At 42.8% G+C, this 27,405-nt stretch overlaps 1 protein-coding gene and 1 pseudogene across 4 annotated transcripts; both read left to right on the forward strand.

The window, feature by feature from the left end:
* The first annotated feature begins 3,828 nt into the window (after positions 1–3,828).
* On the forward strand, positions 3,829–18,296 carry LOC103004717 (GTPase IMAP family member 5-like). Of its 4 annotated transcripts, none has more exons than XM_057550446.1 (4): positions 9,991–10,061; positions 11,803–11,870; positions 14,010–14,058; positions 15,525–18,296. In XM_057550446.1, exons 2-4 carry the CDS (start codon positions 11,820–11,822, stop codon positions 16,409–16,411), a joined length of 987 nt encoding a protein of 328 aa, XP_057406429.1. In that variant the 5' UTR covers positions 9,991–10,061; positions 11,803–11,819; the 3' UTR covers positions 16,412–18,296. The 4 variants fall into 4 exon arrangements, with proteins under 4 accessions (XP_057406430.1, XP_057406431.1, XP_057406429.1 ...); XM_057550445.1 differs by having other exon boundaries at positions 9,999–10,061; positions 11,685–11,870; XM_057550447.1 differs by lacking the exons at positions 9,991–10,061; positions 11,803–11,870 and adding an exon at positions 3,829–4,009.
* A 7,976-nt stretch (positions 18,297–26,272) lies between these two features.
* Positions 26,273–27,047, forward strand: LOC103018495 (ubiquitin-conjugating enzyme E2 C-like; annotated as a pseudogene).
* Positions 27,048–27,405: the final 358 nt, after the last annotated feature.

The raw sequence follows: 27,405 nt of genomic DNA on the forward strand, positions 1-27,405 counted from the left end.
CAATATGTTATGAGGTCCAGCCAATAAATGTTTTGTTTTCCAAATATTTTATGTTCTATTTCCAGAATTAATGCTTTTGATTTTATATGTCTCTCATGAAATTCTTCAACTCTTAACCCATTATATTTATTTTTCTATAACTTCTTTAACACTTTTATGATAGCTATTTTAAAGTCCTAAGTTCCAATGAATGAGTCATCTGTGGTTCTGCTTCTAATGTTTAATCTTTTGATTATGAGCTGTATTTTCCTGACTCTTCATATGTCACATAAATTTATATTGCAGACAATAAAACTGAAGTCTAAAGCTTATGTTTCCCCGGGTTTGGTTTATTTTATGGATAGTGCAAGTTCATTTATCTGTCTAGTGATTACACTGATCACATCATTGGCTCCAATGCTTGAGTTGAAATGAGAATGAGCCACCATTAAATCGATTAAGTTCACTTCAGATTCATACTACACATAACAATCTCTTATCTAAGCAACATTTTATCTAATCAACATTTGAACTGAGAAAGGTGTAAGGCTCTAATTTCAAATGGCTTTACCTCACTAGCAGGGCCTAACGGGATAGAATAATTTCTCATTATTTTCTTGACCCTTCCCCATTGCTGCTTTCTTAGGAAAAAATATTGTGATGAGAACAGGAGGAGTTTTCCAGATAGACAATTTAGCATTGCCTTTAGGATCATACAGATTCCAACCTATTTAGATAACCCACATTGTTGTCAAATGAGCATCTGACTTCTCCTCCACTCTGCAAAATCTGTCTGTGACAAGCCAATACCTCCAAATGTTTATATCCACACCAAGTACTTACCCCAGGTATAGAAGGCTCCCCAGCTCTCTCCTCACCTATAAAGGGCTCTTTTATATCTAGAATTCAGTTCCTCAGTGCTTCCTTGCTTCCACCATCCTTTGACATACAGAAGTATATTTTCATTCTGTCCAATTCTTGTTCTCAGTGTGGAAGCTGAGGGCTTTTGAATCTTTCTCCAACTTAACCAGAAGCAAAAAATCCCACATTTTAATGGATTCTTTTTCTTTTTCATATTTTCTGTAGCTTGTCTTTAATAACAACACACTTTTCAGCTAGCATTCCACTTTTCAAACATTTGTACTGTTTTCCTCTTAATGGTTCCAGAACTATAAGGTCTCTGGTGTTCTATTCTCAGTCCTTTTTTCTTCATATCCTACACATTTTCTCTGAGTGTTTTTTGCCCATTCATTTGTTTTTTGGCACGCTGGTATTGCTTCAAATATACCCCCTCCCAGTCCTTTCTCCTGGTCTTTTATTAACTGAAACTCATCCTAAGTTCTTGCACAAGTCTCAGTTTGTGTTAACATTTGCATCTCTCTCACTTGGAACTTTTATTTTCTATCTTGGACTCCAGTGTCCCATTGTACATAACATTGGAATATGAAACACACAACGTTTTACTTCTGATTTGGCTTATAAACTTCCATCTCCTTTTATGTTATGCTATCAAACTAGGAAGCTTGCCCTGGTGCTTGTCCTATGAAACTGAATCCTGGATGACACCTACTTCACTGGTACTTCTAACAAGTAAAGCTTGGTGGCCACAACCTCTCTCTCTCCCACAAAAAGAAAGTAGGATCTACATGACACTAAAATAGTCCTTCTAAATGCTGGTGCATAGTGGGGCCAATGTCTTTCAGATAGTCAATATTTGATTGAAGATATATTTCCCTATAATCTCCTCTCCTGAGATGATATTTGGATAGTTCTTATTCCTTTCTAGCCCTGGGGATGCTGATAGTTGAGCTCTTGCCATATCTAGAAAAGGCAGGGAGACATCAGGGATGAAGAATGATCCCAGAAAATTTGAACTTCTTATTATTCTGTTCTGAAGGTCTGTTCAGGAAGGATGTTTTTCTTCTGTGTCATTTTTACTGGATTTATAAGGATAGAGAAGAAAATGATAAACATGCAAGTCTGAAAGGAGAAGAAGGAAGAATGGAAATAGGGAGGAGAGGAAGCAGGAGCCCTGGATGGTTCTGAGACCCAGGAGTCTCAGGGCCTTGGCCTTGGATAGATTTCCACAACCGATGGCAAGTCGGAGAATACCAGGGGACCAAGCCCAGAGACAATGGCAAATAACCAAAAGCTAATCAGAATGCAGAGGAAAATGGCGACAGACAGTTACTTTGGAGTAGGAAGGCGATCCCAGAAAGCACTAGTAGGGCTGTGGGAATGTGAGACAGGGAAGGGAAAGGAGCCGCCCCAGGTTGTGTTATTGAGCATGTTACCACTGTAGACAATGGTGAGGGGGTTCCCACCACAGACAATTGGGTCTCCGTCCTGCCAGGGACCACAGCAGTTGGTCCAGAATATACCTCAGAGTTATCCCACTTGGTGGGCAGTGCACAATTTAATAAGCAAGGAAACTGGGGCATTTATCCACTAACTTCTCACTGTCACAGATTGAGGTCTGCTCCTGGGGACCTTAGCTCTCTGATGACTTCAGGCTGCTCTGTGCACTAGCCAAGCATCCTCTCGTAACCAGGTAAATCCTCAGGCAGAGAGTCACAACTGGTTGAAGGAAGACACCACATGCGTGCATGAGAACACTGAATGGCGAGGAGATGTCAAAGAGGCACTGAAAGCATCTTCATGAAAGGTACATGTTGGGTGTCAAAGACTTAGTCAAGACTGGTCTATGTGGCCTGGACTAGGGTGCAGCCAGTGAGGAGACATATGCACCTCAGTCCTAAGGAAGTACTCACTCCCAGGGCCCTTCACCTGTAGGGTTGGCACTTGAGAGACCTTGGCAGTGAGTGCCTCCTTCAACTTTGTGCCCTGGACACCAAACTTGCCTCACACTAGTCCTGGCCCTGCTGATCTAGTGGGAGAATGAGAGACTCCTGGCTTCAACGATGCTGAATGGAAACAATGGGAGCGTCAGTCACTCGAGAGATTCTGTACCTGAAATAAAGAATGGAAAAGAGTGGAAGTTGGGTCTCTTTCCTACCTGAAGAAATGGGCTGGAAAGAAAGAGATGAAAAAGCAGGCCCCATTCAGTAGAATAGGGCTCAGGACAGCCCTCCTTCCCACACACAGGGACAGTCAACTCCAGAAAGTTTGAGTTAGGTTGGTGACCTGACCAGTCCTAGGGCCAGTCCTTTTGTAGCCTGTTCACCACACCACTGGCTCTTTTGCTGACCTCACTCTCACGGCCCTCTTCAGAGAAGACAGAATAACTAGAATTGCTGATACCAACACAGATGACCAGACTAAGCCTCCTCGTAAGGCTAATTTAGGAATTGTGTAAAGGTATCCATCCTCAACATACCGGCTAGCTTCAAGTCCTTCAGTACCTGAGACTTCCTTTCTCAGATAAAACTCTGCTTCTGGATTTTTCTGACAGACTGGACCCCAGAGGAGCACTGGCCACATGGGTGTCCAGTCAATGGACAGCTGTTGAGAAAAGCTACCATGTTCTTTGTTCTGGGCCAGGAGGCTCTCTGGACTTATTTGATATGGGGGAAAAAATGCCTACAGGGTAAAAAGTCATTGAAGATTAGGTCACTAAACAGTTCTAGAAGGAGAGTCAGGCCTCGGGGTCCTACAACACCCTTCCCTTCCTCAGGTGTGACAAGATATTTGGTATCGAGGGGCCCTGCTGGAGATACACACCACTTGAGTCACAACAGGAGGGAGGTTTTGTAAGGGAAATGCTTTAAGCCCACAATGAATGTTCCTGTCTCTTTAAGTCGTCACCACCACCTAACCCTCCCTCTGCGCTTTCCAGAGCTCTGAGTCTCAAAGGCCTGAGACTTCCTCTGCGCACACTGGGAGAAAACAGCCTGCCGCACTCACAACCGAAGGGAAAGCAGAGATCAGGGCTTTCTCAGATCACCTGTCAGAGTCTGTCACCAGGAAGGGCGAGCCCCGGCAGGGGACAGGAGCTGCGACCAAGCAGAAGGAACATGGCTCTGAGAGCATTTACTGCCTGAGCACCTGGGTTCCAGCAGGTACCATGCGGGTAAGTAAGAGCCGGAGTCATTAAGATGGGGCGTCCAGATCTGTAAAGATGTCACAGGTTTCCAGGAGAGGAAGTTCAAAAGAAGGTTTATGAGCCTCTTCTCCAGGCTGGAGGACACACATTCCTGTCTCCTTCCACACTCCCTCCATACAGTAAGAGAAGTGTGTGCTGGAACCATATCTAGGAATAAAATACATTTTAAAAGGCATTCAACATTGCCCAAACGGCATTTTCAGCACAGGCAGAAGATATTTCTGTGGCCCCCAAAGCAGTCTAACTTCAGAGCAAGTTACAATGTGGTGAGTCAGGATACCATCAGAATTCACCCCCCAGATTCTCCCTCTGTCCACAGGAGGGGACGCTCAAGAAATTTAAGATGTCCAGAACTAGGTCTTCAACCCCTCTCCCTGCATGACCCCTTACATGTCTGCTCCCTAATTCAGGTCGCTCCCACACCAGCTGCAGGGACACCTCAATTTCATCATCTGTACAGTGAAGGGGTCTGAATAAATAGCTCGTTTCCAAACTCTGATTTGTGAACTGATTACATCAGATACATCAGGTTCATAAATCGGAATTTCTGAGCATGGTCCCCCCAGAATGGACATTTTTAAAGAACACTCAAGTAATTCTGAAAAACAGCAAGTCTGAGAGGCACTGAACTACATGAACTTTGAATTTTCAGAGTGTTCCGAATACAGGATTCTACATGTTTTACGTAGTTCAATAACTAAGAACAATTTGTCGTCCCAGATTGCAGTGGGAGCTCACCTCCTTCCTGAAAATTATTTTAAATGATTTTAACCCCCATTTCAAACTATATGGAAAGTCCAGTCACCTACTCAAGAGTTCTGTGGATTCCCTGTAACTCACTTCCTCATTTCCAGCTTTGACAAGGACATCTTGCTTTAGCTAAATTCTTCTTCTTGGCTCTGAACCTTGTGGCTCTTTCTTCATTTCTGCTCTGGTGTCAATTATGGGAGTTTGTTGATTTCTAGACACAAAATAACGAATCACATTATGTGATTTACCCCTGGGGTAAACTTTACAGAAAGCTTTGGGCGGGGTGTAACCAGGGGCAGCGGCAGGAGAGTTACTGCAGAAACACCGACAGCTTTGGTTTGAGTTCCAGGCAAAGCTGCCATCTGAGTCCTTTGGCCAGAGACAGGTTATTCAGCCAACCTCTCCCTTTGCTTTTGCTCCGTTGTTGGTGCCAGTAGGGGGTGAACACAGTTACCTGTAGGAACCAGGTGGGCGACATGAAGAGGTAGAATTTGAAATGGACGTTGAAGCACAGGACAGGACTCAGGCAGAAATGTGTGGTGGGATGAATGGTCCTAGGAATGAACGCACGAGGTGGGTTGGAAAAGGCCCTGAAATCTGCTGTCTGTGGAGGGGCTGACCGGGGAGGGGATTAGGTGGAAATGAGGCTGGAGTAGACGGAGGAGAGACTGTGCTCTCGTGTTCAGGCGCTCGTGTGATCAGGCAACCTTGACCACAGAATGTTTAATTGTATTAAATAATGTTTGAGTGGGTAAGCTCACTTTACCTTGAGAAGACTCAGGTTTGAGGCAAGAACATAAAGAGCTGGGGGGAAGCATCCCAGGCTCACCATATGTAGACATATTAGGACGAGCCAAGTCATGTGGTTCTCTGAGAACAGGAGCTCTCCAGACCAGTTTGGGAAATACGTCAGTCCTCCGATTTCCAAAAACAAAATTCCAATTTTCTTCTTGTTTGTTTCCCAGGCCAACAACCCTAAGGTAGGTCCTAAGTCAGCGAGCAAACTTTCTTGTTCTCAGGGTTTTCCAAAGCCCCCCACCCCACCCCCAGCTGCTGAATCTCCAGGGAAAACTTATTTTCTACAACCTACATCACTGACATAGAATTACCTGGGAAAATGAACATCAGAAGCTTACTCATTGACATAGAATAAGTGTTGTCATCTCCCCTCCGCTCTGTGCATTTCGAGGCCCTGAAAAGACAGCACAAGCTCACCAAGTGTTCTCACAGTATTGTCCCAACCACAGACCAAGCTCTTCCACTGTCTTCCCTAAATTCTGATGCTCGGAGAGGGCAGGAACTATGACTTTTTCACTGTGGTGTCACCAGCTCTTTGGACTTTGCCTGACACATTGGAGGGAGTTATACTTATTTGATGAATGAATGATTGAAAGAGTTCCAAATGGTGTTTGGGACTCTTTCAGTTAATCATGAGAGGACAGAAGACAGCAAGAGATGAAGAAAACGCCTATGGTAAGAACACGCCTCACAACGCGTGTTTGCCCCCAGGTGTGAGCTCTGGGTAGTAAGGGGGACGGGCTATCTCAACACTGAACAGAGAGAAGCCCCAGAGGTTTCTCAATGCTGGGATGAAACAGCAAGAGCCCTGGGGCTGGCATTTGACCTAGATCTCTGCCCCTGACCTGCTGTGAGATATTGAGTTCTTTGACTAACCTGCACCTCCATCCCCAAGGTAAAATGAATAAACCTCCTCTGATCTCCACAGAAGGGGATGTAGAGGGAATCCAACTGTACACTAGAGGGAACATGATCCACCAGGTAGAAGGTGTTAGGGAACAAGGATGGAGGGTTAACCAGGTATCTTATTAGGCAGCAGGTTTAAGAGAGAGGAGAGGAAGAGGAGGGCAAGAGGGAGGGAAGAAGAGATGGTCTCATCTTATCCTCCCAACAGCCTTATGAGGACAGCGCTACATTATTGATCCCATTTGTGCAGAAGAGGTTTAGCACTTAGGTTAAGCAGCTTCCCAGGGTTACAAGGCTGGCAGGGGTGGGGCTGTGATTCAAACCCAGGGTGTGGGACACCAGACAGCCCTCATGGCCAGGCCCACTGCCCCTCCTGCCTTTCTTCAGTGGCAGGGTATCTGGGAATATATGGCAGAGGCCACTGAAGTTGTCAAAAACGGTCCAGCTCTGCACAGTGTGGATGACAAATAATTTACAGCCTTTTATTTGAAGAGGAAAGTAATCTACTGAGAGTCAAGTGATTTTCTAAGGGTAAAACGTGGCAAATCAGAATTGGAACTTATTTTTCCTTACTGTCCTATAGGAAGAGTTTCCTTAACCGGATACAGAGTCAAAATACCAAAATTTCTCAAAAACTGTCTAAGTGAATATATATATATATTCATATCAAACACATACATCTCCTCTCACGTTTTCTTTTATCTCTTCAAGCTTAAAAATTCCTTGATCATGTACTGATGAAGTTTCTTTCATATTTCCATGCCCTGCTGCCTGGATCTGCTGCATTTTATCTAAAGAGTTTCATATTTGGCTTACTTACGAGAGTTGTTTTTGGCCATGATGAGTTTTTCAAGCAGAAGATTTCAAACAATGCATACCCTCTTACATAGTCTTGTACAATATTCAGTATTGTACAATATTCAATATTCTTGTATAATATTCAATATTCAACTGCCTGGCTGGGCAGACGCCACTACTCTTTCCAATGGATTGAATTCCCTAGAAGAGGAATTCCTGTAAGTCCTTGGGGAAGCCAGAGCTAGGCTATGACCCAAGACTCATTTTTTTTTGAAGCTTTTTTTAAATTTATTTTTTTAAATTTTTATTGGAGTGTAGTTGCTTTACAATGTTGTGTTACTTTCTGCTCTACAGCAAAGTGAATCAGTTATATGTATACATATATCCCCTCTTTTTGTAGATTTCCTTCCCATTTAGGTCACCACAGAACATTGAGTAGAGTTCCCTGTGTTATGCAGTAGGTTCTTATTAGTTATCTATTTTATACATAGTAGTGTATATATGTCAATCCCAATCTCCCAGTTCATCCCACCCACCCCCGTCCCCCCTTGGTATCCATATGTTTGGTGTCTACACCTGTGTCTCTATTTCTGCTTTGCAAATAAGTTCATCTGTACCATTTGTCTAGATTCCACATATAAGCGATATTATACGATATTTGCTTTTTTCTCTTTCTGACTTACTTCACTCTGTATGACAGTCTCTAGGTCTATCCACATCTCTGCAAATAGCACTATTTTGTTCCTTTTTATGGCTGAGTAATATTACATTGTATATATGTACCACATCTTCTTTACCCATATTCCTCTGTCTATGGACATTTAGATTGCTTCCATGTCCTGGCTATTGTAAATAGTGCTGCAATGAATATTGGGGTGCATGCATTTTATCTTTTTGAATTATGGTTTTCTCCGGGTACATGCCCAGTAGTGGGATTGCTGGGTCATATGGTAGTTCTATTTTTAGTTTTTTGCGGAACCTCCATACTGTTCTCCATAGTGGCTGTATCAATTTACATTCCCACCAACAGTGCAAGAGGGTTCCCTTTTCTCCACACCCTCTCCAGCATTTATTGTTTGTAGATTTTTTGATGATGGCCACTCTGACCAATGTGAGGTGATACCTCATTGTAGTTTTGATTTGCATTTCTCTAATAATTAGTGACGTTGAGCATCTTTTCATGTGTTTATTAGCCGTCTGTATGTCTTCTTTGGAGAAACGTCCGTCCACTTAGGTCTTCCACCCATTTTTTGATTGGGTTGTTTGTTTTTTTGGTACTGAGCTGCAGGAGCTGTTTGTGTATTTTGGAGATTAATCCCTTGTCGGTGGCTTCGTTTGCAAATATTTTCTCCCATTCTGAGAGTTGTCTTTTCGTGTTGTTTATGGGTTCCTTTGCTGTGCAAAAGCTTTTAAGTTTAATTAGGCCCCATTTGTTTATTTTTGTTTTTATTTTCATTACTCTAAGAGGTGGGTCAAAAACTATCTTGCTGCGATTTATGCCAAAGAGTGTTCTGCCTGTGTTTTCCTCTAAGAGTTTTATAGTGTCCAGCCTTACATTTAGGCCTGTGATCCATTTTGAGTTTATTTTTGTGTATGGTGTTAGGTCTTTTTTTTTTTTTGGTGCTCTAGGAGCCTTCATCTGATAGTGGCAATGTTTGCCTTTTCTGATACAACTGCATTTGCACTTGTTTATTCCAGCAATAAAATATTTTGAGAGTTTTTCTAAATTTGTCTTTTACCTCTTTTTTTTTTTTAAGTAGTTGTCTTCCAAAATGATGTAGTGTTTTGTTTTAATTATTATTTGGTGTCTTAATTATTTTTATACCTTACATTCAATCTCATTCTTGGCCCAATTCTTGTTTATTTTATGTTTCCTTTCACTCTTTATACCATTAATTTTAGGCACTCCTTTTTACTTTGGAAATTGTGTTAAATCGTGTATATCCCCTGATTTACTACATCTGAAAACACCTAAGATCTATTCTTCCACATGCTAGCGAAATAGCTCATGGATACGCTGAAGAGAACTGCTTACCACTCCTCAAATATCACACACACACCCCCAAGAAGAGACACCCAACCCCAACAAACAAAAGACAAGGGTAGTCACTCTCTGACTCCCAGCCCTGGGGAGTTTCTGGAAAGGAGGAAAGCTCCATTCTAACCTGTTCCACATCTGGGCTCCAGCTTTTCACGAAGGTAGAGAAGTCCTCCTTCCTGAAAAGCCAGTGATTCTTTCTTGTGCCAAAGAAAATAACTAATTTTCTCAGTAGGTCTCTTTGTAGGTGCTTTCACAGGGAGACTCAGATCAGCAGGGTCTGCGTTAGAGTGAGAGGTACTGGACTCAACAAGAGAGATGAAACGTTGATCTTCCGGGAATGGTGGCCGGAGAGCACCGCACGCCCGCGGAGGCAACAGGGGCCTTTAGCAACGGGGGAACAGGCGGGATTGGGGCCCGTGTTCTTCTCTTTCACGCTCCGAACATCACTTCTTTCCACACGTCTTAAAGAGGAAGCGGCAGGGGGCGGGGCGCTCGCGGGCTCCGACAGGAAGCATCCCATTAGGGGGGCAGCACGCTCCGAGCTCGCTGCTCTCCGGTTTCCGCGGCAGCAGGTTCGCCCCAACCGGAGGGGGTGTCCCCAACTGCGGGGACAGGGGGCGCACTCCGTTAGCCCCATTTTCCTTCTTGCCCTGCAGCCGTGCCCTGGAACCTTCGGCCGCGCGCTCGCGCCGACCCGCCGGCACCCAGGCCGCAGCGCCGCGCCTGGTAAGGGGAACCCGGCGGGGGTCCCAGCGTCCTGGGTGGAGACCCGGGGTGGGGGGTGGGTCCTGGAGCCCGCGGTTGAGTTAGGGCTACTGATTTCTCGTGGGATCTGACACCGGTTACCAGACTTCTGGGCTCTCCCATCAGTGAAACGGGGCGCCGATGGTGAGCGTTATGGGCAACCGCGGATTCCTAGTGGGAGGGAAGTGGCTTCGGGAACCGCTCACCCCGCGTTCACGGCCCATCGCTTTCCACAACGCGGAGGTCTTTTCCGTCTAGTTGCCTACTTCTTAGCTCTTCTGACTTTCATAAGCTTCACGGGGTTTCATAAAGCTTCACTAAGACTCTCATCCCATTTGACAGATGAGAAAACTGAAACTCACTAGGTGCCCAAACTAGGAGGGGCGTACGTCTCAGTTTTAGCTCTTAACTTCCCCCGTACCAGCCCCACCCCCCATCCCTGACAAGCACCATGCCCCCGAGAGGCCTGGGTACCGGGAATCTATTCCTAGGGCTCCACAGGACAAGTACGGGATCATTATGTTCCCACCCTCACTGAGCCACGTGCTCCAAACGAAACCTCTCAGTGAAATTGTTCTATTGGTCTTCTGAAAACCAGCCCATTCGCCCCCAAATACCCCACACTTTTCCTACGACACGATGTCGAACTCGAACCTATGGCAGACAGATTCCAGTGTGTACAGGAACCATCCCTTTGTCTGCTAAACCTGCTGTGAGGGCCGCATTATGAAATCACAATGCTAAACTCTGAAACAAGTGATACCAGGAAACAGAGGGAGGGGGCAGATGAGCAAAGGAGAATATGAATAAGGCAGACAGAAAATATTTTTATCTTTCCTAAAACAGCGTGAGAGAGCCTGCTTTCCAAGGGTTTGATAAAGTAAGGTACCGTCAAGATAAAATCAGGTTCGTATAATGTAAAAATCAGGAGGTACATTAGGCTCATTTGCTCCAGCCTCCTACCTAAGCTAGATCCCCTTGCTGTTCCTGTCACATACTCTTATAATCTCTGCTCGCATACTGCCCGCGACTCTCTCATGATTCCTGATCCCGCCTGGGGGAAGATTAGAAGGGTTTTTCTTGTGGAGAAGAAATCTGCCTCCATTCCTGATTCTCCCACTTCTGTCTACTATGTGATTGACACGTGTCTCATTTTTTCCGGTTTAGGATGCTTCCCGATCTTTTTCTAGGCTTGATTCTGTCCTTTTAATATTCTATGACTCATTTTAGCATCTCCATCAATATCCTTTCTGACTAGCCTCTGCACACTTTGTTATTTGTTAATATCTGCCCAAAACAATCTACTCCTCGGTGGGACGTGTCTCCCCCGGCAGCCTGACCCACTCGGAAGACGGTTCAGGAGGACCGTGCGCGCCTCTGCTAATGTAACCTGAACTTTGATTGGCTTTTATGACAGCCACAGAGCTCCATTTGGGTCACACTGATCATCAAGTCATGGGAAAACACCAGATTGCTTTAAACTGAAATACTTCCATTCCGAGCAACTTCTGCCCCCTGCGATTTTATCTTTGAATAATCTTTTTTTTTTTTTTTTGAAAATGTGCACTCAAGATTTTGCAATACAGTTCTCTTTGTTAATTTTAGGGTAAGCTTCCAGCCTGTCTGCCTCAGTTTATGTCCTGACCATGGATGGCAGCATGGTATGTGGTGTTCCAAGAGGTTCATTGACTTTATAATCACTTTTCCACCCTGATAAATCTAGGAGAATACACAGGCAAAATGAGCCATTCTTCGGTCTTAGCTCCATGGCAGTTGTGTGATCGTGGGCAGGTCAGTTTCCTAATATTTTAATAGAAATTTTAATACCTATCTTGATCACATCATAGGGAATTTAGGAGAACAATTAAAAGAATGGACATGAAAGAAACGTGAAAATTACTAATGGCTGCACAGAGGATTATTACCATGGTGAAGTTCATTATCAACATTGTCACCACTGTCGTCATCGTCTTTACCACATCGATATATTGATTCCAATATATAGAAACTGTCATCTGAAGTAGAAAAGATGTCAGAGAATTTGAGCAGTTTTAGCAAAAGCTGGAGTATTATTTACCAGAGGCAAGGACAGCATGTGGGAGAATGTGGTGAGGAAAATGCTCTTCTCTGGGCTTAAGGTAAGGAAAGTGGTGCAGAAGGAAAAGGAAAGGAAGGAAGGAAGTTGCCTTAATAAATTCTAATAATGTGACAAGGGATGGTTTCCCTAGTGACGGCCATTTCTATTCTTCCCTACTGAGTGAATAGAAAAATGTGAAAAAGGTAGAAATAACAGAATCAACCTGAATAGCAAATAAACTATGAAAACCGTTTTGAATTCAATGTTAATCAATAAAATGCACCTTTAAACAAATTAAGACATCCTAATATATGCCCATCAGGGTGACCAAAAATTAAAAATCTAATATCACCAAGCGTAAGTGAAGATTTGGGGGTTTCTCACCCATGACTGCTGCCAGTATGACTCAGCACCAGCTTCTTGGAGTCATATTTGGCAGTATCTTGTCAGGTGGAAACTATATATCCCAGAGAAATCGTCCATGTGCACAAGGGGACGTGTGGGGGGATTCTCCTGCAGCATTGTTTGTAGTGGCAAGCACGTATTTTGGCACACCAAATGTTTGTTAATAGAGAGTTGGATAAAGTGCTACGTAAATAATGTCACTGACGTAAAAGATTAAAATACCAGAAAGTACTATATATTACCTGTACATACATGTGTATCTCAGAATATTGGTTGCCTCTGAAGGGAAGAGGGAGAATGAGACGGGTTGGGGGGAGTCAAAAAATAAATAAATGGAACTATATGCGTAATGTTTTAACTTTTCCAATCAAACCGAACAGCAGCAGTAAAAATGCCAAAATACTTAGATCTGTTCATTGCAAATAGTGGGCATTTGTTTCATTACTCTGTGTATTTCTCCCCTTAAAATGTTTGTTTCATAACTGCATAATCTTTAAAACTGAATAAATAAAATACAGTCTCAGAGATCATCTTAATTATAGTGGCATATTGCATGCTTGCCTTTTCTAATGCATGCTTACCTTTTCTAGCACCAAGAAGAATGACACGATATTATGCCTCATCTGAATGAAACTTTTATCCCGATAGTTTTGCCAGTTTCTGGTCATATCTACCGGAATTTTTTTTAAGTGGGTATTGGGAGACCCACAAGGAAGGACACTTGGTTTAAAACTGAGCAGGAAATGAACTTATCTTGAATTTGTCCTGAATGTGGACTCTGTCCCTCAGTCATGGTACCAGCTTCTCCCCACCAGCTGCTCAGAGGGGAGGGAGGATGGTGGCCGTGCTCCGCCCTCTTTCCCTTCGTCCTCTCATGTCCATCCTCAAAGGAGCCGTGGATCCCCCAATTCCACACTCCCATTGGAAGGTACATTGTACTTTGCTCTTTGCCACTGGGATATCCATCTGATACAAAGAGTTTCTGGGACTGGAAATGGCCAGTACTTCAAACAAACCGATGTCATTTACAGCAAGGCAATTTTTATTCTCTAGTCTAGCAAGTTTGCTTACTTTGATTCCAATAATAATAGTAACAATAAAACAATTTTTAAAATCCTGCTTCTCATTCAATAAGAGAAGACTTTCTTTATTTCATGCCTTTTCAAGTAGAGGGGAGATAATCAACTGATTTGTTTTCAAACATTTCATGCTTTCCTATAGGATGAGGAAAAAGCAAGAGTTCATTGAGTTAATATAACCTAGCATCACCTGGGTTGCTTAAGGTTATAAATGGATATTGGAAAGTAAAATATAAGTTAGAAAATTAGCAATGGAAACAGCTCATCTAAGGATAATTATTCTCGGCTGTCTGAATTGGAGGTGTTCTTAGGCCTTACCAAGTCCCATATGGACACTTGCTTTTTATTCCTTTCCTTTTTTTATTCCAGAAGAGAATGGAAGGACTTCAGAGGAGCAGATACGGGACTATGGCTGAAGGTAAGAAACCCTCCAAATTCTCAAGAGCTCTAGGCATCAGGGAAGAGTCACTGTTTTCTCTCCTCCTCTCCCTCACCTCTAACACAGTGACAGAAAAGAAACCCAGTTATTTTCAACTGCAGAAGAAAAAGGCAGCTATCATGTTCTTTATCTTCCCTACCATCATCACACCCACACACACCCGAGTGTGAAGCTCTCCCCTGTGCCGTGATGTATGGGAAATGAGGAAATGAAACTTCAAGTCAGAAGTCAGGGGACTTGGAAACGAATTGTGAAAATGATATCCTTCCCTGCCTGCACTCAACTGAAAAGAGGAAAACTTCCCCATAGAGATTTAGTAATCATGTTTGCAAAAAAAAAAAAAAATCCAGAATACTTAAGAAAAGGAAGAACCAACACAGAGTAAAAGGAATAACAATAACAGATTTTAGGAGACTAAAATGAACTTAATTCATTTGAGCTCATAAGAACTCCAGAAATCCTTGGATTCTCACTCTCTTCATCCCTTGAAGATTTTAGCTCTTGATGCAGCGTCACCCTCGACAACACCAGTTTTGTTATAATTTCCCATAATTCTATCAGCCAAATCGGTGATCTTTCCAACACATGTATTTCTAATGGTCTTATCATCTCTTCTTCAGCCACCGATCCAGGGTCATCTATCAGACTCCGTCCTTGACTTTAACGACAAGCCTTCTGTAGGCTCACTTCCGACTCCCCACCCAAAAAGCAGACACTCAGGGACCTTCAGCTGATCCTCAGTGGGAGGTCACTGGAGCTCTGACATCTGAGACTTCCTTTGCCCCCAAGGTTCAGATGAATGTGATTAGCAGTCTGTGTGCCTGGGAATTGGTGGGTGGAGAAGAGGTGATAATAGTTTCTCATTTGTGACTTCTCATCCTCCCCCTCTGTCTAATCTCACATTTATTTAGCATGAAACTGGCCTAAGCACCATCCCTGGAAAAGCACAGGGACCACTTTTCTTTCTGAAAAGCTGTGTTTTCCCTTGTCCTGATGAAGTCCTTGGAGCATCCGTCATAGTGTAGCAGTTCTTACTCTTGGCTATGGGTGCAAGTTCGGGCTCCCAGTGTGGGCTTCCTGCCATTCAAGAGTTTCCTAAAGTTGTATGCAAACATTTGTATGTATTTAAATATAACTATTTGGCAGGGAGAGAGGTCCATAGCTTTCATGAGATACCATGAAAGGTCCGTGACCTAAAAATCTTAAGAATCACTAACTTTACCTACAAGGACCTACTGTATAGCACAGGGAACTCTGCTCAATATTCTGAAATGACCTAAACGAGAAAAGAATTTGGAAGAGAATAGATACATGTATATGTATAACGTAATCATTTTGCTGAACACCTGAAGCTAACACATTGTTAATCAACTAAACTCCAAGATAAAATTTTTTTTAAATCACTGACTTAGCAAAACATGGAAAACTCTTTTTTTTTTTATTAGGCAGAACAGAACACACGCGGTCTGCAGCCTCGTCCTCACTGAGGATCGTCCTGGTGGGCAAAACAGGCTGCGGGAAAAGCGCCACCGGGAACAGCATCCTCGGCCAGCCAGTGTTTGAGTCCAGGCTGGGGGCCCAGTCGGTGACCAGGAAGTGCCAGGGGGCCACGGGCACGTGGAACGGGAGGAGCATCCTGGTGGTGGACACGCCCCCCATCTTTGAGGCGAGGGCCCAGGACCAGGAGGTGTACGAGAACATTGGGGACTGCTACCTGCTCTCGGCCCCGGGGCCTCACGTGCTGCTGCTGGTGACCCAGCTGGGGCGCTTCACAGAGCAGGACGTGGTGGCCGTGACCAGGGTGAAGGAGGTCTTCGGGGCGAGAGCCCTGAGACACATGGTCATCCTGTTCACCCACAAGGAGGACTTAGCGGATGGATCCTTGCATGACTACGTAGCCAACACAGACAACCTGAGGCTGAGGGGCCTGGTCCGGGAGTGCGGGCAGAGGTACTGCGCCTTCAACAACCGGGCGTCCGGCGACGAGCGGGGGGAGCAGCTGGCCGGGCTGATGGCCGTGGTCGAGGGGCTGGAGAGGGAGCACCAGGGCGCCTACCTCAGCAACGACCTCTTCTTTGATGCACAGCGGCTCCAGCAGGGCGGGGGCGACCCCCACGGGGAAGGTCACGTGCGCTACCTGGCCAAGGTGCGGTCGCATGTTGCAAAGCAAAAGCAAGACCTGAAAGAGGCCCAGAGAAACCGTGTCTTCAAGGCACTCCTCCGAGTCAAAAACTGGATCACTTCTCACATCAGAATATTTGCTGTTCTTGTTATATGCTTTTTGATTTTTCTTGCCATTTTAATTAGCTTGTGTAGTACTCACGAATGCTGAGCATTTTCAGAGGATACCTGCCATCAGCTTCCATTTTTTCAGAGTCAGCGTCTTTATCTATGTTGATAAGGAACTTTATTTGCTTTTTACATAATTTCACTTTCAATGTCCCTTCCTTGCATCAGACACACCATCCATTTTCTTCAGTTGCTTTTTATTTTCCATCCACCTGACCCATCCGTAGATCAGTCTAGAGCAGCCTGTTGCCTGATGTCTGGAAACAGTTCTTTTACACAGGCATACCTCGGAAACATCGCAGGTTTGGTTCCAGACCACCACGACAGAGTGACTATCAAAAGTATCACACCAGGCTTCCCTGGTGGCGCAGTGGTTGAGAATCTGCCTGCCAATGCAGGGGACACGGGTTCAAGCCCTGGTCTGGGAAGATCCCACATGCCACGGAGCAACTAGGCCCGTGAGCCACAATTACTGAGCCTGTGCGTCTGGAGCCTGTGCTCCGCAATAAGAGAGGCCGCAATAATGAAAGGCCGGCGCACTGCGATGAAGAGTGGCCCCCACTTGCCGCAACTAGAGAAAGCCCTCACACAGAAATGAAGACCCAACACAGCCATAAATAAATAAATAAATAAAAATTGTATAACTTTAAAAAAAAAAAAGTATCACACCAAGTTCTTGGTTTCCCTGTGCACATAAAAGTTATGTTTATGCTACACTGTAGTCTATTTAGTGTGCAATAGCATTTTGTCCAAAAAACAATGTATATACCTGAATCTAAAATTACTTTACTGCTAGCCATCATCTGAGCCTTCAGTGAGGCATAATCTTTTTGCTGGTGGAGGGCCTTCCTCCATGTTGATGGCTGCTGACTGATCAAGGTGGTAGCTGCTGTTGTGGGGCAGCTGTGACAATTCCTTAAGATAAGACAGCAGTGGAGTTTGCCACATCAATTGACTCTTCCTTTCACAAATGATTTCGCTGTAGCACATGATGCCATCTGATAGCATTTTACCCACCGTAGAACTTCTTTCTACGAGTGGGTAGAAAGAAGAATTGGAATCAGTGCTCTCAAACTCTGCTGTTGCCTTATCAATTAAATTTATGTAATATTCTAAATCCTTTGTTGTCACTTCAACAGTGTTCACAGCACCTTCACCAGTAGATTCCATCTCAAGAAACCGCTGTCTTTGCTCATTCCTAAGAAGCAACTCCTCATCTGTTAAAGTTTTATCATGAGGTTACAGCAATTCAATCGCATCTTCAGTCTCCACTTCTAATTCTAGTTCTCTTGCTGTTTCCACCACATCTGCAGTCACTTCTTCCACTAAAGGGTTGAGCCCCTCAAAGTCGCCCATAAGGTTTGGAATCAGCTTCTTCCAAACTCCTGTTAATGTTGATATTTTGACCTCTTCCCATGAATCATGAATAGTCTGAAGGGCATCTAGAATGGTGAGTCCTTTCCAGAAGTTTTTCAATTAACTTTGCCCAGATCCATCAAAGGAATCACTATCTATGGCAGCTATAGCTTTACGAAATGTATTTCCTAAATAATAATACTTGAAAGTCAAAATTACTCCTTCATCCATGGGCTACAGAATGGATGAAATCTCAAACTGCTTAGAACTGCTTTTGCTGCATCCCATAGGTTTTGGGTCATTGTGTTGTCATTTGTTTCTATGTATTTTTTTATTTCTTCTTTGATTTCTTCAGTGATCTCTTGGTTATTTAGTAGCACGCTGTTTAGCCTCCATGTTTGTGTGGCTTTTACAGTTTTTTTCCTGTAATTGATTTCCAATCTCATAACATTGTGGTCAGAAAAGATGCTTGATACGATTTCAATTTTCTTAAATTTTCCGAGGCTTGATTTGTGACCCAAGATGTGATCTATACTGGAGAATGTTCCGCATACACTTGAGGAGAAAGTGTATTCTGCCACTTTTGGGTGGAATGTTCTATAAAAATCAATTAAATCTATCCGGTCTATTGTGTTATTTAAAGCTTGTGTTTCCTTATTTATTTTCATTTTGGATGATCTGTCCATTGGTGTAAGTGGGGTGTTAAAGTCCCCTGCTATTATTGTGTTACTGTCGATTTCCCCTTTCATGGTTGTTAGCATTTGCCTTATGTATTGAGGTGTTCCTATGGTGGGTGCATAAACATTTATAATTGTTACATCTTCTTCTTGGATTGATCCCTTGATCATTATGTAGTGTCCTTCCTTATCTCTTTTAACAGTCTTTATTTTAAAGTCTTTTTTATCTGATACAAATATTGCTACTCCAGCTTTCTTTTGATTTCCATTTGCATGGAATATCTTTTTCCGTCCCTTCACTTTCAGTCTGTATGTGTCCTTAGGTCTGAAGTGGGTCTCTTGTAGACAGCATATATATGGGTCTTGTTTTTGTATCCATTCAGCCAGTCTGTGTCTTTTGGTTGGGACATTTAATCCATTTACATTCAAGGTTATTATCAATATGTATGTTCCTATTACCATTTTCTTAATTGTTCTGGGTTTGTTTTTGTGGGTCTTTTTCTTCTCTTGTGTTTCCTGCCTAGAGAAGTTCCTTTAGCATTTATTGTAAAGCTGGTTTGGTGGTGCTGAATTCTCTTAGCTTTTGCTTGTCTGAAAAGCTTTTGATTTCTCCATTGAATCTGAATGAGATCCTTGCTGGGTAGAGTAATCTTGGTTGTAGGTTCTTCTCTTTCATCACTTTAAGTATATCCTACCTCTCCCTCTGGCCTGCAGAGTTTCTGCTGAAAAATCAGCTGATAATCTTATGGGGATTCCTTTGTATGTTTTTCTCTTGTTGTTTTTCCCTTGCTGCTTTTAATATTTTTTCTTTGAATTTAATTTTTGTTAGTTTGATTAATATGTGTTTTGATGTGTTTCTCCTAGGGTTTATCCTGTATGGGACTCTCTGTACCTCCTGAACTTGGGTGACTATTTCCTTTCCCATGTTAGGGAAGTTTTCTACTATAATCTCTTCACATATTTTCTCAGACCCTTTCTTTTTCTCTTCTTCTTCTGGGACCCCTATAATTCAAATGTTGGTGCATTTAGTGTTGTCCCAGAGGTCTCTGAGATTGTGTTCAATTCTTTTTATTCTTTTTTCTTTATTCTGCTCCTCAGCAGTTATTTCCACCATTTTGTCTTCCAGCTCACTTATTCCTTCTTCTGCCTCCATTATTCTGTTATTCATTTCAGTTATTGTGTTGTTCATCTCTGTTAGTTTGTTCTTTAGTTCTTCTAGATCTTTGTTAAACATTTCCTGTATTTTCTCAATCTGTGCCTCCATTCTATTTCTGAGATTCTGGATCATCATTACTATCATTACTCTGAGTTCTTTTTCAGGTAGATTGTCTATTTCCTCTTCATTTATTTGGTCTTGTAGGTTTTTACCTTGCTTCTTCATCTGTGACATTTTTTTTGCTGTCTTATTTTTTTTTTCCTTTTTTATATGAGTGGGATTGTGTTCCTGTCTTACTGGTTGTTTGGCCTGAGGCTTCCAACACTGCAGTTTGTAGGCTGTTGTGTAGAGCTGGGTCTTGGTGCTGAGGTAAGGACCTCTGGGAGACCTCACTCCGATGAATATTCCCTGGGGTCTGAGGTTCTCTGTTAGTCTAGTGGTTCGGACTCAGAGCTCCCACCGCAGGAGCTTTGGCCTGACCGCCAGCTCGTGAACCAAGATCCTGCAAGGCGTGTGGGGCAGTAAAAAAAAAAAGAGAACAATAACAAAGTAAAAGATAAAATTAGACTAGGAAATTAACAGCTATATTAGAAAAAATATAAAAATAAAAATATAGATGAAACAACAATCAGAAGGTAAAACAGAAACACAATAGTAAAAAAGAGGAGGATGAAAAGAGAAAAAAAAGGTGGAAAAGACCTTGGCTGTGGAGGGCGGGGCCTAAGCAGGGGTGAGGTTTGGGTGGTGGGTGGGTCCTATGCTTAGGACCCACAGGGTTGGTAAAGGCGGGGGGGGAAGGGTGGGGCGAGGGGTGAAGGGGGTGGGGCTTAGGCTCAACAGAACAGAAGGGACCCAGGCATGCCTCCTGCCTCTGGTCTCAGAGGGCAGGGGACCCCACCCGGTAGCCCAGCAGGCTCCCTGTGCCCAAGTGGCTGGGGCAAATGCCCTCTGCTCCTTTCCCGCTCCTCCAGTCCTGGAGGACCCCTCCCGCCTGCCTCTTTTATTCTCTCCCAGCCTCCCTCCTATGCCTCCAGGACCAACCCAGCCCAGAGGGGACCTCTGTGGGCATAGGACCTGGCCCGAGAGCTGGGCAGACTTCCCGGGCCGATTGGGCAGGGGAAATGCTGGGCCCACTCCCCACTGATCCGAGCCCCTGAGGGTCCCTCCAGGTGTGGGAACCCCTCTGCCCTCTCAGCCACCCCCCAGGGGCACTGGTCCTGTCTGGCCTCCACTTCTCCTCCCCCCTCAGTCCTCCCATGTCCTACTGGTACCCTTGGGGGTTCTTACCGTCTCCTTGGGCGTCAGTGTCCCCCACCAGCGACCAGCAGGCACCCTAGTTGTGGAGAGATGCGAACTCTGCATCTCCCACACCGCCATCTTGACTCCGCCCCTCCTACCTTGGCTTTTGACATGCCTTCCTCACTAGGCTTAATTATTTTTAGCTTTTGATTTAAAGTGAGAGACATGTGCACCCTTCCTTTCACTTGAACACTTAGAGGCCACTGTAGGGTTATTCATTTCAATATTTTTATTTCCTGGGTGTAGGGAGACCCAAAGAGAGAAAGAGACAGGGGAATGGCTGGTCGGAGGAGCAGTCAGAACACACACATTTATCAATTAAGTTCACTGTCCTATATGGGTGCGGTTTGTGGCACCCCTAATCAATTATAACAGTAACCTCAAAGACAACTGATCACAGATCACCGTGATGGAGGCGGGTATGGGGAAGTCATTCTGGCTTATACGTGATTTAACTTGAACTTTATGCTCGCTAGAACAGCCTGTTTTGTGGCATATTAAATGTACATTGTACATCTGCTTTAACCATTAAAGAAAAGAATGCATTTAAAAATCACAATGGAGGCAATTTCCTGGTGGTCCAGTGGTTAGGGCTCTACGCTTCCACTGCAGGGGGCATGGGTTCGACCCCTGGTCAGAGAACTAAGATTCCACAAGCCACGCAGTGCAGCCAACAAATAAATAAGCAAAAATAAAAATAAAAATGGAATTAACTGTGGTTCAGGCATTCAAAATGGAGCCGGGTGGCCATTGTGAATGTGGTTTCTGACACACTCTGGCATCACTGAGAGCTTGAATCTGCTGAAATGTATCAAGCTCAAGGATACCACCAGCTGTTCTCAAAATATATCTTCTAGCCACTGCCAGCTGCACCTTTATGGCTTCAAGGTCCCCCTTGTAACTGTGAAACCATTTTGGACCCCAACCAAACCTTGCTTAACAAGCACCTTTACTTCTTGCCAGCTTCAATTACAATTCTTTGCCTTTATAAGCCCCCCATTTTGTAGTAGCAGAACACAATTTGTAGCAGAACACAATTCAAATGCTTTTGGATCTGTGTCTCCCAGGCTATAGTTCTCAGTTTGGCTCAGATAAAACTCTTTTCTATTCCTATTGTAGACTGTTTCTGGATTGCTCCCATCAACACCATAACAAATATAATAATATTGAAAAAAGTTATGAATATTGTGAGAATTACCAAAATGTGACATAAAATGAGCAAACACTATTGAAAAAGTGGCATTGATAGACTTGCTCCATGCAGAGTGGCCACAAATCTTCAATTTGTAAAAACCACAATATCTGCAAAGCACAATACAATGAGGTCTGCCTGCATATTTTTCTCTAGTTTTCTGCTTGTTAATGGAAAAAAGTAAATGATAATACTAGTTACTCCATCATAGCCGAAACCAGAAGACTCCTCCCTCATTTCTTCTTTATGCAAAGTATTAATTGAAGACACTAGACATTTGTACTATTGATTTCCCCACATTCTGAATTTTGCTGCTTACATCATTATGATGTCATTTAACGTGTTCCTCTGCCTCACCCTTTTTGTAAACTGGAAGTTAGTTGTGGTTGGTTTGATCAGACAGATCAGAATAAAGTTCAATTTTTTTTACAATGTTACTCAGAGATGATAGTCTATATTTCCATAGGGGGTACTCAACGTCTGGCTTTCCCTCTTTTTATGTTAGCACTCATTGGTGATCATTGTGTAGATCCATTATTTTAATAGGCATTAAAAATGGTGATATCCTATTCTAAAATTTCTTTTTCATTAAGTAGCTAGAATATTTCTATTAGGATATTCTTTCCTTCTTCATGTATTTAGTAACCTGAAGTATAGTTTCTGCAGGAAAGACAAAATAAATGCTTGATAAACACCAGGATATATTACAAATGAATAAATGATTTAAATGTTAGCAAAAAGGAAAATTTTAAAGTCCTAGAAGGAAACAGAAAAGTATTCCACTACATGTAATCTGTACTTGTGGAAGGTCTTTCTAATGGTGACTGAAAAGCCAGAACACACAGATAAATTTATTGATTAATTTGCCTATATAATAGTGATACATATCTACATTACAAAAGTAAAATTTGAGGGACTTCCCTGGTGGCGCAGTGGTTAAGAATCCACCTGCCAATGCAGGGGACACAGGTTCAATCCCTGGTCCGGGAAGATCCCACATGCCGTGGAGCAACTAAGCCTGTGTGCCACAACTACTGAGCCTGAGCTCTAGGGCCCGAATGTGGCAACTACTGAGGCCACGTGCTGCAACTACTGAAGCCCGCACACCTAGAGCCTGTGCTCTGCAACAAGAGAAGCCACTGCAATGAGAAGCCTGCGCACCGCAACGAAGAGTAGCCCCCACTCGCCGCAATTAGAGAAAGCCTGTGTGCAGCAACGAAGACCCAACACAGCTAAAAATAAATAAATACATTTAAAACGTTAAAAAAAACATTTTTTAAAGTAAAATTTGAATGACAAGCTAGAAAATAGTATTTGTAACTCATCTAATAGGCAAATGTCTAGTCTCTCTAACATGTAGAGTTCCTAGGAAATTGAAAAATAAAAAACCAACAACCCATTGTAAAAATGGACAAAACAATATAAAGAGAATCAACAGAAAAACAAATATATTAAACATATGAAAATAGGCTTAATGCCACTCACATGGAAAGAAGGGTATATCAAACAATTCTTAGATGTGATTTCTCTCCTATTTTGTTTTCAAAACTCGAAAGTATGAGACAAACAGGTGCCTTCGTATTTCATTAGTGAAAATACAAAACGGCATAACACATGTGTAGGGAAATTTAGCAAAGAATGCAATGTTATTTCAAATAGCAAAGGCTGGAACAATCCCCAAAGGGCCATCAACTGAGACATGTGAAAAAATAACCCCCTGCATAACTACACAAAAGACTACTATGCAGCTGTATAAAATGAATAAGCAAGCACTCTAGATACTGATATGGGAAAATCTCCATGACATATTGTTACATGAAAAGAACAAGATGTGGAGCTGTAAAAATAGTACACTACTTTTTACGTTTAAAAAGGAGAATAAATTAAGAATATATACTCAGATATGCTTATATTTGCAGAAGGAAACAGTGTAAGTATACTCAAGAAATAAAGTGATTAATTTTAGAGAACTGTGGGAGAATCAGGTGGACAAGGTAGAACCAAAATCTCTTAATATATGCTTTTCCATAATTTTTTATTATGGTAAAAAACACATAACATGACATACACCCTCTTAACAGATTTTTCAGGGTATAGTATGATATTGTTATCTATGAGAACAATGTTGTACAGACCTCTAGAACTTTTTTATCTTGCATGGCTGTAACTCTGTACCCATTGAACAGCAACTCCCCATTTCCTCCTTCCCCTAGCCCCTGGCAAATACTATTATACTTATTGTTTCTAAGAACTTGACTACTTTAGATATAAGTGGAATCACATAGTATTTGTACTTCTGTGACTGGCTTTTTTCATTCAGTATAATGTCTTCATTGTTCATCATATACTGTAGCATTTTAACAAGATTTCCTTCTTTTTTTTAATCACTGAACAACATTCCATTGCATATACATATATATAGTATATAATATCTCTTCACACCTGTTACAGTGGGCTATTATCAAAAAGACAAGAGAGAAATTGTGTTGGCGAGAATGTAGAGAGAAGGCAATCCTTGCGTGCTGTTGGTGGGAATGTAAATTGGTGCAGCCACTATGGAAAACACTATGGAGGGTCCCCAGGAAATTAAAAATAGAGCTATCATATGATCCAGCAACCCCACTTCTGGGTAAATATCCCAAGGAAATGAAATCAGGATCTCAAAGAGATATCTGCACCCCTATATTCATTGCAGCATTATTCATAATAGCCAAGATATGGAAACAACCTAAGTATCTACTGATGGATGAAATAAGATGTGGTAAAAACTTACAATGGAATATTATTCAGCCATTAAAAAAAAAGGTAACCCTGCCATTTATCACAACATGGATGGAACTTAAGGGCATGATGCTAAGGGAAAAAAGCCAGACAGAGAAAGACAAATACTTGTGATATGACTTATATGTGGAATCTAAAAAAGCCAAAGTCATAGAAACAGAGAACAGAATGGTAGTTGCCAAGGCCCAGGGGAGTGGGAGAAATGGGGAGATGTTGGTCAAAAGATATAAACTTTCAGTTATAAGATGAATAGATTTTGAGGATCTAATGTTCAGCATGGTAACTATAGTTAACAATACTGTATTATATACTTGCAAGTTGCTAAGAGAGTATACCTTAAATGTTCTCACCATCAGAAAAAAAGGTAATTATGTGAGGTGATGGAGGTGTTACCAACCTTATTGGGGTAGTCATTTTGCAATATATACATGTATCAAACTCTCATGCTGTACCCCTTAAAGTAATGCAATGTTGTATGTCAATAACATCTCAATAAACCTGAAAGAAAATTCTTTTGGATAAATATCCAGAAGTAGAATTTCCCACTTTTTGAATTTTGAATCATTTGAATGTATTTTTCTATTCAAAAATTAAATTTTAAAAGGAGTCCCCAATCTTCTTTACAGTTGTATTTTTTATATTTACATTTTTAATTTTATTTTTTAAACACAAAAGAACTTGAATGTAAAACGTATGCTGGGGCTTCGCTGGTGGCGCAGTGGTTGAGAATCTGCCTGCCAATGCAGGGAACACAGGTTCGAGCCCTGGTCTGGGAAGATCCCACATGCCGCAGAGCAACTAGGCCCGTGAGCCACAGTTACTGAGCCTGCGCGTCTGGAGCCTGTGCTCCGCCACAAGAGAGGCCGCGATAGTGAGAGGCCCGCGCACCGCGATGAAGAGTGGCCCCCGCTTGCCACAACTAGAGAAAGCCCTCGCACAGAAACGAAGACCCAACACAGCCATAAATAAATAAGTAAATAAATAATTTTAAAAAAACATATGCTGTGTTGTAGGTATGAGAGAAGGCTGCCCCAATAACCAGAGTTATTATTATACCTACATATGATTATTCATACGGAATTTAATTCTCAGATTGAACCTCAAGACTTTTACTATCTGTTTTATTTTAACTCACAAATACAAGAAGAAAACATGGATTTTTCAGAAACTATCACCCATTAAAACCTTAAGTCTAACACAAATATCAGAAGCCCTAGAAATCATTAAAAGATTTTTGTACTGGAAGGAATTAAGTAGTTGGTAGCTGGATTAATTCCTTCCTTCATTCATTTTTTTAAGAAAGGAACATATTATAATGTAAACAGTTGAAATCAGAGCACATTTTGAGGAAGACAAATGAGACTGTAATATTTTGATAAGTTCTTGCAGTGCCTAGGCCACCAAACATGACCCCTGACAGCCTTAGAAAAACTTTAGCTTGCAATGTCGTTGGCTTTGTGCAAAACCATTTTCTAAAATATTTGAATCTGAATGTTATCTTGATTTTTCTCTTGTAACTAAACATATCTTACTTCCCTAAGGACAGATGGGTGCCTCAGACAGACTTTATCCACGTTCACGTGCTTAGAAAGACAAAATAGTAAGCATGTTCATAAATTTTGAACTACTATTCACATTCCAGATGTTACTGTTTAGATTCAGAGCGTCAGTGAGCCCCTTCTTCCCTCCATAGCTTTGACTCACAGCCATGCACACAAAGAACTGGCACCGCAGCCTGCAGCTCCTGTCTTCCTAGCAGCACTGCCTGGGCCTCCAGAGGCAAGAGGCTATGGCAGGAGCTGATGACCCTCAGAATGTCTGATTTGACAGAGGAATTTCTACCTTCCCTGAAGCAGACAACTTTTTCAAATGGGCGAGGACCATCCATGGCACAGCTGGCCAGTGTATGAAGACCTGAGGTGTATGCTCTCCCTGGAGGTACCCAGGGGCTATCTGTCCACCACAGTGATGGTCCTCACACCCTGCTACCACCCCATCGGGGACACACAGGGTAACATCTGTCTGAACATCCTGAAGGACAAGTGGTCCATCCTGTACGATGTCAGGACCATTCTGCTCTCTGTGCAGAGCCTGCTAGGAGAACCCAGCACCCATAGCCCTTTGAACATATGCTGGTAACCTCTGGGAAAACCCCACAGCCTTTAAAAAATACCTGCAAGAAACCTACTCAAAGCAGGTCTCCAGCCAAGAACCCTGACCCAGCTGTCTGGCTGCTCTCCTTGTATTGTCTTTTTAATATTTTCCTTAGATGGTCTGTCCTTTCCTTGATTTCTGTATAGGACTGTGTAACTGAAACTGTGCTGTTGAGATAGGCTGGGACCTGGGACGCTTTACCAGAGTGCTTGCACTTGGACCTGGACAAACAGCTACTGCAGCAACAGCATACAAAGAAACTATAAGGAAGTAAAAATAACTGCACGCATGTGCAGTCGAAGTCGGGGCAATTATGAACAATAAGATACACTTCTGAGTAGGGTACTGGCATGACCCCTGCACACAGCATCACCAAGGGGGAGGGCAGACCACCTAAGCCACCCCTCCAGCCCGACCCACCG

Source organism: Balaenoptera acutorostrata, chromosome 7 (genome assembly GCF_949987535.1).
Source record: "Balaenoptera acutorostrata chromosome 7, mBalAcu1.1, whole genome shotgun sequence".
NCBI classification, from domain to species: Eukaryota; Metazoa; Chordata; class Mammalia; order Artiodactyla; family Balaenopteridae; genus Balaenoptera; species Balaenoptera acutorostrata.